Source organism: Centrocercus urophasianus, unplaced genomic scaffold (genome assembly GCF_019232065.1).
Source record: "Centrocercus urophasianus isolate 14NV4802_14NV808 unplaced genomic scaffold, USGS_Curo_1.0 seq_20, whole genome shotgun sequence".
NCBI lineage: Eukaryota > Metazoa > Chordata > Aves > Galliformes > Phasianidae > Centrocercus > Centrocercus urophasianus.
This window is the reverse complement of record NW_024884756.1, coordinates 15184947-15198967: the sequence shown is the minus strand read 5'-3', so window position 1 is coordinate 15198967 and position 14021 is coordinate 15184947. Positions and strand designations below refer to the sequence as shown.

General features: G+C 38.7%; 1 protein-coding gene across 1 annotated transcript in view; it reads right to left on the bottom strand.

The window, feature by feature from the left end:
• Positions 1-14021, bottom strand: part of PDE11A (phosphodiesterase 11A) — a 121287-nt gene that overhangs the window by 32458 nt on the left and 74808 nt on the right. The window contains exons 11-12 of the mRNA XM_042822383.1: positions 835-981; positions 622-729 (exon numbers count right to left, since the gene is read on the bottom strand). Of these exons, the coding sequence (XP_042678317.1) occupies positions 622-729; positions 835-981 (255 nt within the window). The remainder of the gene's footprint in view (positions 1-621; positions 730-834; positions 982-14021) is intronic.

Genomic DNA, 14021 nt, shown 5'->3' with positions numbered 1-14021 from the left:
AAGGTTGATGCGGGGTAGGAAGAGAGAGTATAAAAGCACTGGTATTTTGAACAGAATTAACTTGTAGCTGAGAGAAGATATAGCTACTGATGGTGATAGAAGTAAACAAAACGCACCAGTATTACAGTGTCCAGTGAAGACAAAAGATTCACATAGATCACTATGGAGGAAGATGATCTTAATGTTTTTAGGCAGAATTTTTCACAACAGCTTGGATGAAATGGGAGAAGAAAATATTAAATATCAACAAAATAAATAATTCTTCTAAATCTTCCATGTTTTTTATATCTTGATTTAACAGTCCAAAATAAATGTCAAATTAAAGAGTTCCAAAAGGAAAGCATTATTGTAAGATGAAGATCCATAATAACAAGCTTAATCCAAGACTTCCATCTGTTTTCAGTCACTTTAATATGCCTGTGATATCACTGTCACTAAAACACTATAAGGTTTTGCCAAACACATGCCATCTTAAGTTGAATAACCTAGTTCTGTGTGCATATCTACTGCAAACGAATGAATATCATAACAACCAGAAAAACACACTGGAAAACATTTAGACAGGTAAGGAATGCAGCACTAAAAAATCTTATGGGATTGTGTCTGTAGCGGGATACTTACAGTTAACATGGCAAACATTAGTTGGCACACATTGAAAGCATGTCTCCAGTTGTGATACAAAACCATTCGATAATTCTTCCTAACTGTCAAAAGCCACCTACACAGCGTCTGAAATGAAAAGTACAAATTTTATCAGGGCTACTAAACGCGTGCAAATGGACAGAGCAGTGCCAACATGGAAGCAGCAGATATCTCTGCAGAACAGATGGTTACCTCGTAGTCAATTTTAAATTTCTGAACCATTCCAAGTTCCATGAACATCCGCAGGGCTGCAGTAATCATGGCATCCACATCGAGTGAGAAGTCATCAAAATGGACGTCATCAATGCCAAGCTCTGACACCAGAGGGATGTTTGCAGTCTGAAAATGCCAAAGGGAAAGGGAATGTTCTGATTCAAAGCTAGGTCCTTTTTTCCTATCTCTCTTAAAAGAAACCACCCGTACGTCTGCTCTGATCTGCCAATATGTCCCCTGCTGTATGTGAATTCCAAGCAACAAAGCCTTCATCTGAGAAATACAGACTGGTCAGGCTAACTAAGGTAGGGAACGGGGGGAAGGAGAAGAACCAGACGCAAGTGGAAAATACATCCCGACTGTATGTGGAGCTCACATACAGCAGTTAGGGCTGGAAGAGCTGACCACTTAACAGCTACTGCAGTAACACAATATATTCCAATGCAAATTACAATGCTGTAATGTGAGAAACATCTGGACAGCCAGCAGCTGTGAATTTTAATTGCTACCATTCAGAAATGCAAAGTAAATATACTGCTCTGCAGAATTTCCTCATCCAAATGTCCTCAAGTTTATAAGCACACAAGAACTGTTGGCTTTATATTGTTCACATAGAACCAAGAGTAATACAAGAAACACATAGCAAAAATAGCTTTCAGAAGAACAAAAAAAAAGTCAATAAGCTATAGCAAAAGCCTTATATCTTCTTTCTTCCATTTGATAGCAGATTCACATTCCATTTGTAATAGAGGAATGAGCTTTTTGTGCAGACAAAAATGAATGAGGGAGTGTGTGGGACTGGCTCATGAATACTGTCATGCACATGGTCATGCTTTGGGTGGCCTGGTGGCAGCATCTGCAGAAGCCAGGTGGGGGGGCCAGCAGCCCCGAAGGATTTGCTTGCCCTTCCTTATGCCCCTCCAGAGCTGCTATTCATCTCCCCAGAGATGGCAGGTGGAGGAGTCTGCATCTGCTGAAGAAGCATCTGTTTGCTCTCTTCAGCAGCAAGAAGGTGATAGGTCAGGTAGAAACCTCACAGAGGGGCTGGGTCTGCCTTACAGGCCAAGAGCTGGACCATACTGAATTTGTTAAACTTGCCTGGAGTCAGCTAGCATGGCACATCCAGCTCATTACGTGCATGTAAAAATACCCATTTGTTCATGCCATTCTAAGTTCACCTTCAGAATTACAGCTTGTACACGATCACTTAACAGCTTCCTTTTGAAAACTTGAACTTTGAAATATTGCACCGTAACTATGACAAGTCATTAAAAAGAAAAAAAGGTTTTTCTAGACAAAAGAAAACTGTCACCTCAATTATTACTTTACATGAAGATTAAGCTGGTTCGGCCATACATTATAAGAGCTGAGAGTGCAAATCTGCCGTTCAACAGCAGTGACACTGCAGTACCAACCTAGCTGCTAGCTAGAGAAAGCTCTCTGTTCAGTTCAGTGCCCATACCACAAAAAGTCACGATATTACACCACTGAGGTTAACTGATGTGGGAAATGAAACAAACCCATCAAGCCAAAGACACAGCTGAACAACTTAGGGAGCATGCAGGAGAGAAGCAAGCTTGGTTAACTGCATACGTACTTTGCCCGCTTTGTCAGCCTGCTGATCAGGATTGAACCAACTCAACATCTTTTTTGAAACAGTTGTTGAAAAATTTAAAATAGTTATTAATGACACTGACAGGATTTATAACTTAATATTCCTTAATACCTGTCTGAAAAGCTACGCATTCAATTCCAATGTCAAGAATGAATGAAGATGTTGTTAGATGTGAAACAGGAATGCTGCTCCAAACTACGTCCTCCTAGACCTTCATTGGTCAGCAAAAACTGTGGCTTCTTATCCCCTGGTTATTATTCAGAGTTTGGAGGATACTCAGGTTGCATACTAATCCTTACCCTACAGATACACTCACTGTGTAGTAAATGTACTCTATTCAAAATATCTACAATGGAAGAAAAACATTTGTCCATTTTATTTATTTCTTAGAAAAGTTTAAAGAGGAAAAACGCTGAAACAGAATAACTTCACTGTAACCAGCCCTGCTTGGAATTGCTTTGCTGAAACCATCCTTACAAACATACTGCTGCATTTTCACTAGCCATGAAGTGGGCTCTGACTAAAGTTTTAACTTTTTTGTTGTTGTTGTTCTCTCAAAGGAAAACAGATATTTCCCTTGCAATTTTCCACTTGAACAAAAATCGTATTCACCGACCTGTTACAATTCAAGTGCGAACACTTCAAGCAGTTGCTCAACTGTGACTATTTTTCCTTTTCTCAAACAATAGAGAAATAACAATATATTCCAAATCTATTACAAATTGAACAACAGGATATTAACAAAGCAAGTCAAAAACAATTTCTTCCCACGTCAGTCTGAAACTTTTAAATATTTATGAGATTTTACATTCCTAAATTTAACAGGAGTGCCATAATCCAAAATAACAGCTGAATTAATAGCCAGGAGATAACATTTGTATAAAAGAACCATTTGCTTTACAACAGCAATAAAGGAAACAACAGAATTATGAGTGTTGAGACTAATTTGAATAATGTTAAAAAAAAAAAAATAATGCTGTGGGGCTGCAGCAATATTCCAGCTGCACCTGGCGTTGTCTGTCCTGAGCTTCTTATGTTGCAAATGCAACAGTCCAGGGTTTATAAGAGAGCAGTCATTAAAACTTCATTTCTTTAATTACAAAGATATAAAAAATATTCATAATACAGCATATTAAAGCATATTCAGCCCTGACATTTTGCTGCACTGCAGGAGAAATTCCAGTGAATTCCTTAAAATAGACAGCAACAATAATGTTCTCTTCCAGGAAAACAGAGGGGATGAAAGTACCACGACAATAAGAGGAAGGGGCAGGCAATTAAAAATTCAACTTACACTGAAACTATTTTCTAAAGCACCCCAGTGATTTAGGATCACTTAAAAGGCTTGCTTCCTTTGGAATGTTTTGATGTTCAATTTCCTCTTTCTAAAAACAATTAAGAATATTACACACTGAAGTCTTCTTACCCTGTGGACCAAGCAATTTCAAGGCTCTTCATTCTTGGGAAATATTCATGCGACTTCTAAGAGCTTACTGTAAATTAAAGCTGGATGAGACTCCTCTGGTCACATCCCTGCTTTAATTCCAAGAAGTGATAATAATCATCTTGAAAGGAGCCATGAACACAAGCTGGAGTTAGCTCAATGGACGTGACTGATCTTGCCCTAAGGTAGTACAAATTTAGTACCTTACCACTGGTAGACGGCTTGAGAAAGAGAAGCATCATGCTCCCATAAGAAAGCATGGGGCAAAAGACTGTAGCTACCCCATACTTGGATGTGCACAGACTGGGATGGATAGGGAAAAGGGAGAACAAATATGCCTTTGTACTCAATTCAGAATAAAAGGCAAGTTCTCCTTTCCTCATTACTCTGCTATCATGGAAATTGCTTCATAGGCTTATTAGTACATGTGAATGGCAGGGAGGGAAATAAGAGACTGATCAAATCTTAAACAAAGCTACATCAACAAATTCAGCCCTTCAGTGGCCACTGATGACCATTGAAATTCCAAATGCATGGAATAACTATTAACTACAGAATCCCAATCCTGGTGGCTGTCAAAGACAGCCTGTGGTTCTCATTCAGTAATAATAAGCCTCTGTGCTGCTGTGGAGAAACAAAAAGCTAAGAAAGAAAGAAAACTTTAGGAAACTAAGGAGTCAAAGTCTTAGGGAAACACTGAGAGCTAAAATTCTTCAAATAAAAGCTGTTATCTGGTGCTCACACCTTAGTGCTGCTGAACACAAGTATTTCACAGTTTTGGAAGCATACAACATATACTGTATAATTGCTTTATGTTGTTAGCACAGAACTAGACAAGAATGAAGTATTCATTCCTAGTCTTTCATTCTTGAGACAGTACATATGTGCGTGTATACGTATGTCAGAAAAACGCAATATAATACACACACACGGAGCATTTTACAGTGTTCTTGCTGTAAGGGCTGAACAAGGCACTTGCAAGCAGCAGAAATCAATCAAGACAAGCAAAAGGGGAAAATTCTGCCGCTCTTACAGAGCCTGTTTCCTGAATGAGATATAGGCATTATATTCAGCTTGGTTAATGTTACTGCAAATTGCTTTCCTTTTAATCCTGCTTTCAACTTCTGTCATGTACCACCCTAGTACCTTCCTAATGGCCAACGCTGCTGTTGAGAAAGTATACGCAAAACAAACCATTAAATGACTGCTTGTATTCATTAATGCCACTAAGAAAAATGAATTAACTTTAAATCAATTTGTAGTTATAAATAATACAAGAACAATCACTTGAAATGGGTAAAAGGAAAAGCAGTGAAGTTCCCTCTTCTCATTCCAGCTACTCAGACCAGCAGTCCAGTCACGCTTTGCCATCACGAAAAATGCACAGTGGGAGACACCTCTTTGTAGAGAAATAACTATATAACCTTAGGGACAAATACGAAATGGCAATTTGGATAATTAGCAATCTTCTGTAGAAAACTTGATTATGAGACAAGTCTGGATGAGTGATGGAGAGAGGGCAATTTGTAGTTTGATTATCAGAGGTCATCACAGACTAACTGGCAACTTGAGAAGTTTCTCACACAGAAGATACCTGAAGGATATAATTGTAGAAAGTTCATTCAGCATTACATATAATATACAAAAAGCCAGATTTTGATCCCATGCAGCACTGAGAACACAGGAAAAAATAAGATTTGCACAATGGATGATTTTGTACTAATTCTTTTAACAGCATATTCTTAGCAATCATATATTCCAAATTTGATAATGTAATGAAGTCAGACTTGAGGCCCTTTTAAGTATCTCTGCAGTGTGACACTCAAAGATTAGAAACTGAAAAAGGCTTGAAGTTGAATCATGAAAAACTGTGCAGAAAGCATGCAAGTGGAGTCTTCTTCATCTCTCACTTTATCTTCTATGAAGCCATAGTGAAGACAGTAATTTCAATGGCACAGATTTTTATTTCCAAAGGGTTCTTTTCATGTATTATAAAGGCCCCTGAAAATACTTGCTTGTATTTATATCTGCAGGCTTTTTAAAAAAAAAAAAAATGTACCTTTATTGTCAGCTATTAGCAGTAGTGGACAAATCCTGAAAATATTCACATCCATGGAGGACCAAAGCCTGTCATGCTCCAGTCTGACACATTTCTTACTCTCTCCAAAGGGCAAGAATCAAATGCTTCAGCTCAGCAATGTTTGAATGCCCAGAGCAATACAGATTTAAAGGCCTCCATCTGTTACTGCAGGCTGCAACTGGCTGCCCTTCACGGTGCTGAATCAGCATTTCTTGTCCAATAACCAGCCCAGCAGGACAGCAGCATTTAAATGGGAGTTTATAATATTTACAGTAAAGGGAAGTGGGTGCGGAACAGATTTAAAGCATGTGTCTGCATTTTTCTGTGGACTTCAATGTTAATGACTTTTTTTAATATGCCTATCACTGCTACCTTCTGCAGTAAGACCACATGGAGTCACAGAGCCACTTTCGTTGGAGAATATTTCTTAAGACCAGTCTAGCTCCATACTCAAGCAGGGTCAAAAAAGTAATATTTCACCTGCTCTTCAAAAACTTTCATCAAATTTTGATTCCCTGAATGAGGGCACTGTAGGAAGCAATACTTCAGTGGATGAAACCAGAGACAAGAGAAACAGTAGCAGCATTTTGGCCCCACCTGAAGGCAGGTGGATGAAAGCATGATATAAGGAAAAGCTATGCTCCTATACACACATTTTGCCATCACCAGATCTACAGGACTCCCATCTTTTGTGCACTGGTTGCTGTGAACGTTTCATCCAACAACTGCTCAGATGTAAAAGGCATCACAAGTCCCTCAAACGGCATTTACAGATTTTAAGATATTTCAGAGTAACCCACCAGATAAGCAGTGGGTTGCAATAGTGAAAGCAAACGCTCAAGCTCAGCACCAGATCCTAGAGCGGGTATCCGAGCCCTTTACTTGAAAAGGTCATTGTGTTATGTCAAAATCTCACATCTGTAAACTGAGAATAATGCTATTCTTGCATCCAGCTTTAAAATCTGCAGATGAAGCATAGATATGTGGTATACACTGCTTCTTTTTCAACTGGCAAATTAACGGGGCAGCATGCAATTTAAACAAATTGTGGAACCAAGAAAGCTGCATTTGGTCTTGTTTCAAATGTTATGTTTTGTAAGTGGTCAAATCATATGTAACTACTTCTGAGCATGAATATTGCTATTTGCTTTAATTAGAAGAGAAACCTCTTGGCATTAAGAAAGCTATTAATTCTGCTCCTACTAGAACAAGGAAAGTAGCCATTAAATAACATCACTAACAAATATAGCACTTGGCAAATGCTTTCATTATCACACATTGTGGTCATGGCAAAAACATGCTATTTACTTTTTGATTTTGGCATAATGGCACATGTGCCTGAAAGGAGGCCGTCTTGTACTTTCAGTTTTAAAAAGGCAAATGAAGAAATGTCATTACAACATTTCACTTGCTGTTTTCAAAGACAAACCCAGAACTACATCTGAAAACCTGGAAGTATTTTTAGTGTTCAGTCAATCCTGCCTGAACGTGCCACTTTCTGAAACCTAAACCCTTCAAAAAGAATAAAAAGTTTCACGAAGATAAAAATACTACATTTAAAGTTCTGTTAAAAATTGTAATGGAAAAGATACAAAATATATTATTTATTTTGCTAAAAATCAATCCACGGCATTAAAGTTGTTGTTTAGTACAGAGAAACAAAATATATAGCAGTCTATAAAAGCAACAAGAAAATTCTATTTTAAAAGATCAGAGACATAAAATAGAAACAATTAATGGTCTGAGTATCTATTATTCTTAAGGCCAAAGTACATAACCACAGCAGCCCAGGACTGGAGTTTTACAGGGCATGCACATTGTACACAATGATCTCCCGAGGCGCACAGGGGAGCGTTCACGTCCTTTTGGCGTATGGTGATTAGGAAATAGCCAGTGAGTCACATACTACAGGCTAGCAACTGTCTACTTTTTATGACCACTGATGCAGATGAGAAGCTTGTACAAAAGAGACCATTCAGTCTCAGTCCCAGAATTTTAAACAAATGCAAGCAGCAAACCTAGGGCAAATATTTCTCTGTGATACAGAATAAGTGTCAGGCATGCAAGGCTGCCATTTCCCACAACAGCCCCATTTGGTTTGGATAGGCAGAGTCAGCTTTGTTGCTTGCATGGAGAGCAGAATGGGTAATGAGGACTGATCCCCTCATGGCTATGAATTTGGGAGAGTGAGGAAAAAAGGGACTAAAAGGCAGCCTTTTTCACAAGAAGACCTAGGAAGGGGAAGGAAGGCTCTGGCTTCTTCCTTGAAAGCTCAGAAGAGGAACAACCTGATTAGAAGTGAAAGGAACAGGGTCAGGGTTCTCCTCACAGAGTAATGTGAAGAAGCAGGGAGGAACCAGCTCTTCTGGTAGCAAACAGCCCAAATTGTGCAATTCCAAGAAGGACTCTTAGAGCTCTCGAGAGAGGAAGAAGTGAAGGCATTGTCCAGAAGAGAGAGGAAAAAAAAAAAAACCAAACCAAAAACCCACCAATAAAGAAACAAACTCCTTCCTGTTACCACAATAGCAAATGAACTGGTGTTTCACTGTTTTTCCTGTCCCACTGTACTCTGGCAGCACTCACCACTCCCTGACACAACCTGCAGGAGCTCTGCTCGCAGGCCATTGCCATGGGGCCACAGGAGTGCTGCCTGAGCACTCAGCAGTGACACAGGATGGTGTTCCTGCTGGCCACTGAAGTTCTTTTTGTAAGCACCTGTGACAAATCAGGTTGGCAGACCAGTGACTGGTAGAGAAAGTTATGCAAAATATATGAGAGGGCTACTACATTGCTGGGGAGAAAGTCCTATTTCAGGTCTGCTAGAGTGACAGCTATAGCACAGTATTGCTAGGCAGACAATAAATAATGCTGAAAATACCAACAAATTTACAACATACATTTACAGAGAAATCTATTGAGAACCCTACGGCGATTGTTCTTAAAATATGTTTTATCTTTTTCTCCTTAGTTTTCATCAAGCTTTGATTGCAAGTTAAAAAAAATAAATAAATCCACCTTTCCTACTCTGCATCCATAAGTCACTCCGCAGGCACGCTCAGGACTGCTCAAAAGTCCTCAGCAGGGTCAGTCCGGTTCCCACTCTTTGAGCCAACATACATTCCCCCCACACCCATCCTGCGGAGCAGCAGCTTTACACATGACCCACCACCTCACCACATCATTACTGAGAAAATACAAAATTTATAGATCCTGTTTTTTTCAACAAAAATAAATAATTAGAGCTTAAATCTTGTATTTAGGTCCTTATTTACTACCTAGATCTTACTAGCTTTATAAATTTTCTTTAACAGTTGACCTTCACTCACTGCTATTTTGAGATGGAAGGCTGCAAGACAGCTTTAAAAACTTGTTTTGAGTTGTTCATAGAGTTCGTATTGAAGGTCTTACAAATACAATTAACCAGCCCCTAATGTGGTAGTAAGATATTTGATGGCTATTACCGCTCCTGTTCTCCTAGGTACCTTAGATCTGCCAAATTAAGGTTTTGAATATGCTCACAGTGCGGGCTTAGAAAGGAGGGGCTGTAGCAGCAGCCACCGGAGGAGTGAACCCTGGTGACAAGGTTTGTCTGCGGGACTGTCAGGGATACTGAGGACTGTAGAAAGCTGTAGAGTGCACCTAATACCTGAGCCATCACTGACTCAGTAAATCTGTTAGGGTGCAGACAAGTGAGAAGTGATCAAGGCAAGGAGGTGGATGCGGGCCCCTATGGGGCCGCTTTGCTGCTCTGCATCAGAGTCTCATCCAAAAAGGATGCTGTATGTGCAGGCAGAACAAAAATGTGCTGGATAACACTGATACCTGATGTTTTCAGCTGCTTTGCATGCATTCAGTCCTGGGTACAGCTTGTAGCAAAGCAAAAGACTGAGCACTTCATAGAAATGGCCTTATAAAAAATTCAGTTTCCTGCTTTTGCCTGGGGAGCAATCTGCACATTTTCCATACAGTTGGACCAGGAAAAAGAAGTACGAGAGTCTATTTCTCATACATTTAAAGTGTTTACACTTTTAACAAAATAGGCTAAAAATGCAGAGCTACCAACATCAATTTCTGTGGAAGAAAACGCATGTACTCCGTCTGAGATTTTGCCCAGACTAAAACATGAGACATCTGAGACTGAACCAATTCAGGAATCCCTCAGACAGATATCGGAACAATTTAATAACACCAACAATGTTGTAGTCTCCTATAACTGCTTTACATAATATATACTAACCATAGTTTTTGCACACGCCCATACACCCCAAATATAAATCTATTTAGAAAGCAACTGTGTATCCACGCAGTTTTTTTTCCTTTCCAAAATCCCAGCACTTTATTTAATGCAGCACAGGAGCAGAGCCGTTTGCACACTCCCATACAAGAGCAGGTCTCCCAGCAGCACCTCATCCTGCACCAGCTCATGGAGGAAGGCGCAATAAAAGCTCTAGGTAGGAGGCTGTGAAAATAACATGGCTGAACCCATCACGATACTTCTGCCAAGTCTCTCTGTGACCGTGCAAAAAGGACATGCTGCCCATTCTGCTAACATATTCCAGTACGCCCACACGCTCAAAGGTTACGATATTGTGAAATTGCACTGGGATTACCTTTTCCAGGATTGTACCAGCTAACAGAAACACTGCTAAGTGCTCAGCCTTAAAGTGGAGCAAGGATGGCACCCAGTGGCCAAACAGATTCATCTCAGAAAAACGTTTCCAGCTATTTTCCATTCCTCACCTGTTCGGGCTTTAATTATGAAAAAGGTTCTACCTCTACTGTGAGCTGTTTGACAGGGTGAAAGGGCCTTTTAAGGCCTTAGCTCCTTTCTTTAAGGGATATTTATGTTTCCTTTTGTAGTTTTTTGTTTGTTTGTTTGTTTTTTTTAACCTATAGAGGTGCTACCATTAATAATTTAAAATCAATGCCAGCAAATGTTTATGACAAACAGCTGTTTGCAGTCAGAACCTTGTATATAGAAATAAACAAAGAAAAGTATTTTGTCCCATGTAGAATGCATACTGGGGGACAAAAGGAAAGATTTCTTCCTGATTTTAGAATTAATATTGCTATTAAGGAACTTGTTTAAAATTAAAGCTGATAATATTAATGACAGACATAAAATTTCCACCCAAATGGTGAAAAGCAACTCGATTTTTTAATCAGAGAATTCCCACCTATATATTAAAGTCTCCTGGGTCTATAGAACAAATTCCGGCTGGTTAAATCATGCTTTTGATTATAAAACATTATTCTGTTTTTCTTTGTTTCTTTGACATGGGATGTGACTGACAGGGAAAGAATTACAACAAACCCAGAGTGAAGACCTCCGAAAGTACCGTCTTTCAACAGTGCTTCTAATTTTTCTAATACAGATTATATATGAATCTTTGATTGATACTCCTCCTGGTTGAAATATAATATAAATATAAATTCCCAAGGCTACCATGGACTCATGCATACTATTTTGTTACAAGTGCTGATTTAAAAAAAAATCATTCTTCAAACTCTCCTTACACTCCTCAGCCTTGCATGACACTTCAAACGTATTCTACACCTTATCACCTCTTGCATGGTTGTTGACTAAATACTGGAGCAATGTTGAATTGTACTTATTTGTCAAAAGCTTTCCTGTTGAGGTTTTTGTAGAGTATGATGGCTGATCAGCAGTCCTTCTGACTGACAGCAGGTCTGTTAGATAATGAATCATTTCATCTTCAGCTGGGAAAATGCTATGTCACCAACAATCTCTTTTTCTTTCTTTCTCCCTTTTTTTTTTTTTTTTTTTTTTTTTTTGTAGTTTTGGATGTGAAAACAGAAGCAACAAATTAGAAACTTCCCATGTGCATAACAAATATACTAGTTGAGCAAAGGAGTAGCTTCCTTTCTCTCTCTTTTTTTTTTTAAAGTATGGGTAAATTAACTGTTTTATTACTCATTCTTCTGTTAAAATTTTCTGTTGAAGTACCATTGTATTAGTGTGTGTAATTACTAAGAAACTGAAAAACAGCTGCTATTAAAAGGCAGTAAGTATTATTTTAATATACTCTGAATGACTTTTAATACTGTAGGAGAATATTAGAAAACAGCAGAAATTCCTGGAGCTCTATTATAATCTAAACCACTTGAAATATATTTCAGGGTTTTTTTGTTTGTTTGTTTGTTTGTTTGATTTTAAGCTACATAATAAAAGGACCAGTTTTAGTCATGCATGAATTTTTTTTTTTTTTCAGTGATAGGGGTTTATTATTTATCAAAGCCTTTAGCAAGGGTACTTAAGCTGTAGCACCACTGTGAGGAATCTGACCTCAGAAGTACTCATTACATGTATTTCTAATTACTGTGTCTTTACTCTGCAGTGAGAACATCAACATTATTTTTCACATTTGTTTTCAATCCTAGCCTTTAAACCTCTCTCTCTTTAACCTGCAATTTAAAACATGCATAAATTGTTCTGTACAGGACACATTTAAGAATTAAAAAAAATAATCGTTTACATAGTCAAATAATATTTCTACAGTTTGTTACTGGCATCTGTCTGACTCCCTTTGCCCTGACTTAATCCACAGACCAGAACCTATTCTTTGCTAAAGGAAGACTGTTACTTCTTAAGTTCATTCAGTGACCTGTGCTACCTCAAACTTAACATGATGTAATGTGTTGGAATGGGCATTTGATTAAACTGTGGGCTTCATCTAGGCCCCAGGCCACAGATTTATTTAAATAGAGGTGTTTTCGTATTTCGTATCTCTCATGGAACGTATTAAAATTAGCTCAGGTTTTTCCTCAATAAACAGTAAGATTGTTCTTTTCTACGCTTTATCTTCATTAAACCCTATCGTAATGGACCAGGTTTCATTCTGGGAGGAACTGTTGCACTGTAAGAAATGCACTTGAGAGCCACAGGTCCTGGCATTGTAGAGAGCTGAAGAGCAGCTTCATAGAGCAATTGGGAAACACTTCCAGACACAGGAAGGGAACACTTCTTACTTAAAAGACAACAACAAAACAACACAGTAAATCAGCAAACTCAGGGTTTCCATCAGACTATACCTTAGGTTTCAGAGATTCTTCTGCAGCATAAACATAGAGGGCAACATCTCTTCTGGGTAACATAGTGATGTAAAAAAAGCAGAGTTTTTTCTTTTCCCTCTTCAAACAACATTGATGGAAGGCACTGGTTAATAACGTAACAAGGGCAGTACTGTGTCAGACTAACATTCCTTCTAAGGCCTGCTCCTTAACTCACAGTGATGGACATAGGGTGCTCCTCACAGCTTCAGCAAGATGCATCTCAGAGATTGCCTGAGCCAGAGGCATCTGCCTTCATACATCAGCCCTCGTTTGCCTTTTCCTTATGTTATCTTTTTTAAAAAACAACAAAACATTAAGATCTATGGTTATAGGTCCCAATTTAACCATGTTTTAGAGAGATTGAAATCTGTACCCCAAGAATTTCATTAATGCTCTTTAACCTAAACACTGCATGAGAAAAGATGACAAGCAGCCTTTCACTACTCCTCTTTACCATGCCTTTCCATTTCCTCTCTTCACTCAAATTTAAAACCATTTTTCAATTTCACGTATCCCTGAATGACAGAGCATTCGCTCTATGTCAACAGATGAGAGCCTCACATTTCAGAAACTAGAATTAAAAAGCAGTATTTTATTTTTAACCATTATTTATTTGTAATAATTTTCAGTGCATTTCTGCCTTCTTGTTTCCATGACAACTGAAGATATAGGCACGTGTGTTAGGGTACAAAATCATGTAATACAATAAAGATCTCAGTTTCATGAATTATAAAGCTCTCAACACTATGCTCTAGGTCTTGTTTTACATCAGCTGTACATGTGGAAAAGCAGGAAAAAATCATCAGTGCTTTACATCTTGCACACGTGCACTTCCCAAAGAGGAAGGTACACAGCTCGATAGTAACACTTCAGCCCTGCTGCCCCCCAGCCTTCTCCTTGTTTTACCTTTTGCTGCTATGCAGAACGGGGACCTGAGCCACTAGAAAAGCAAT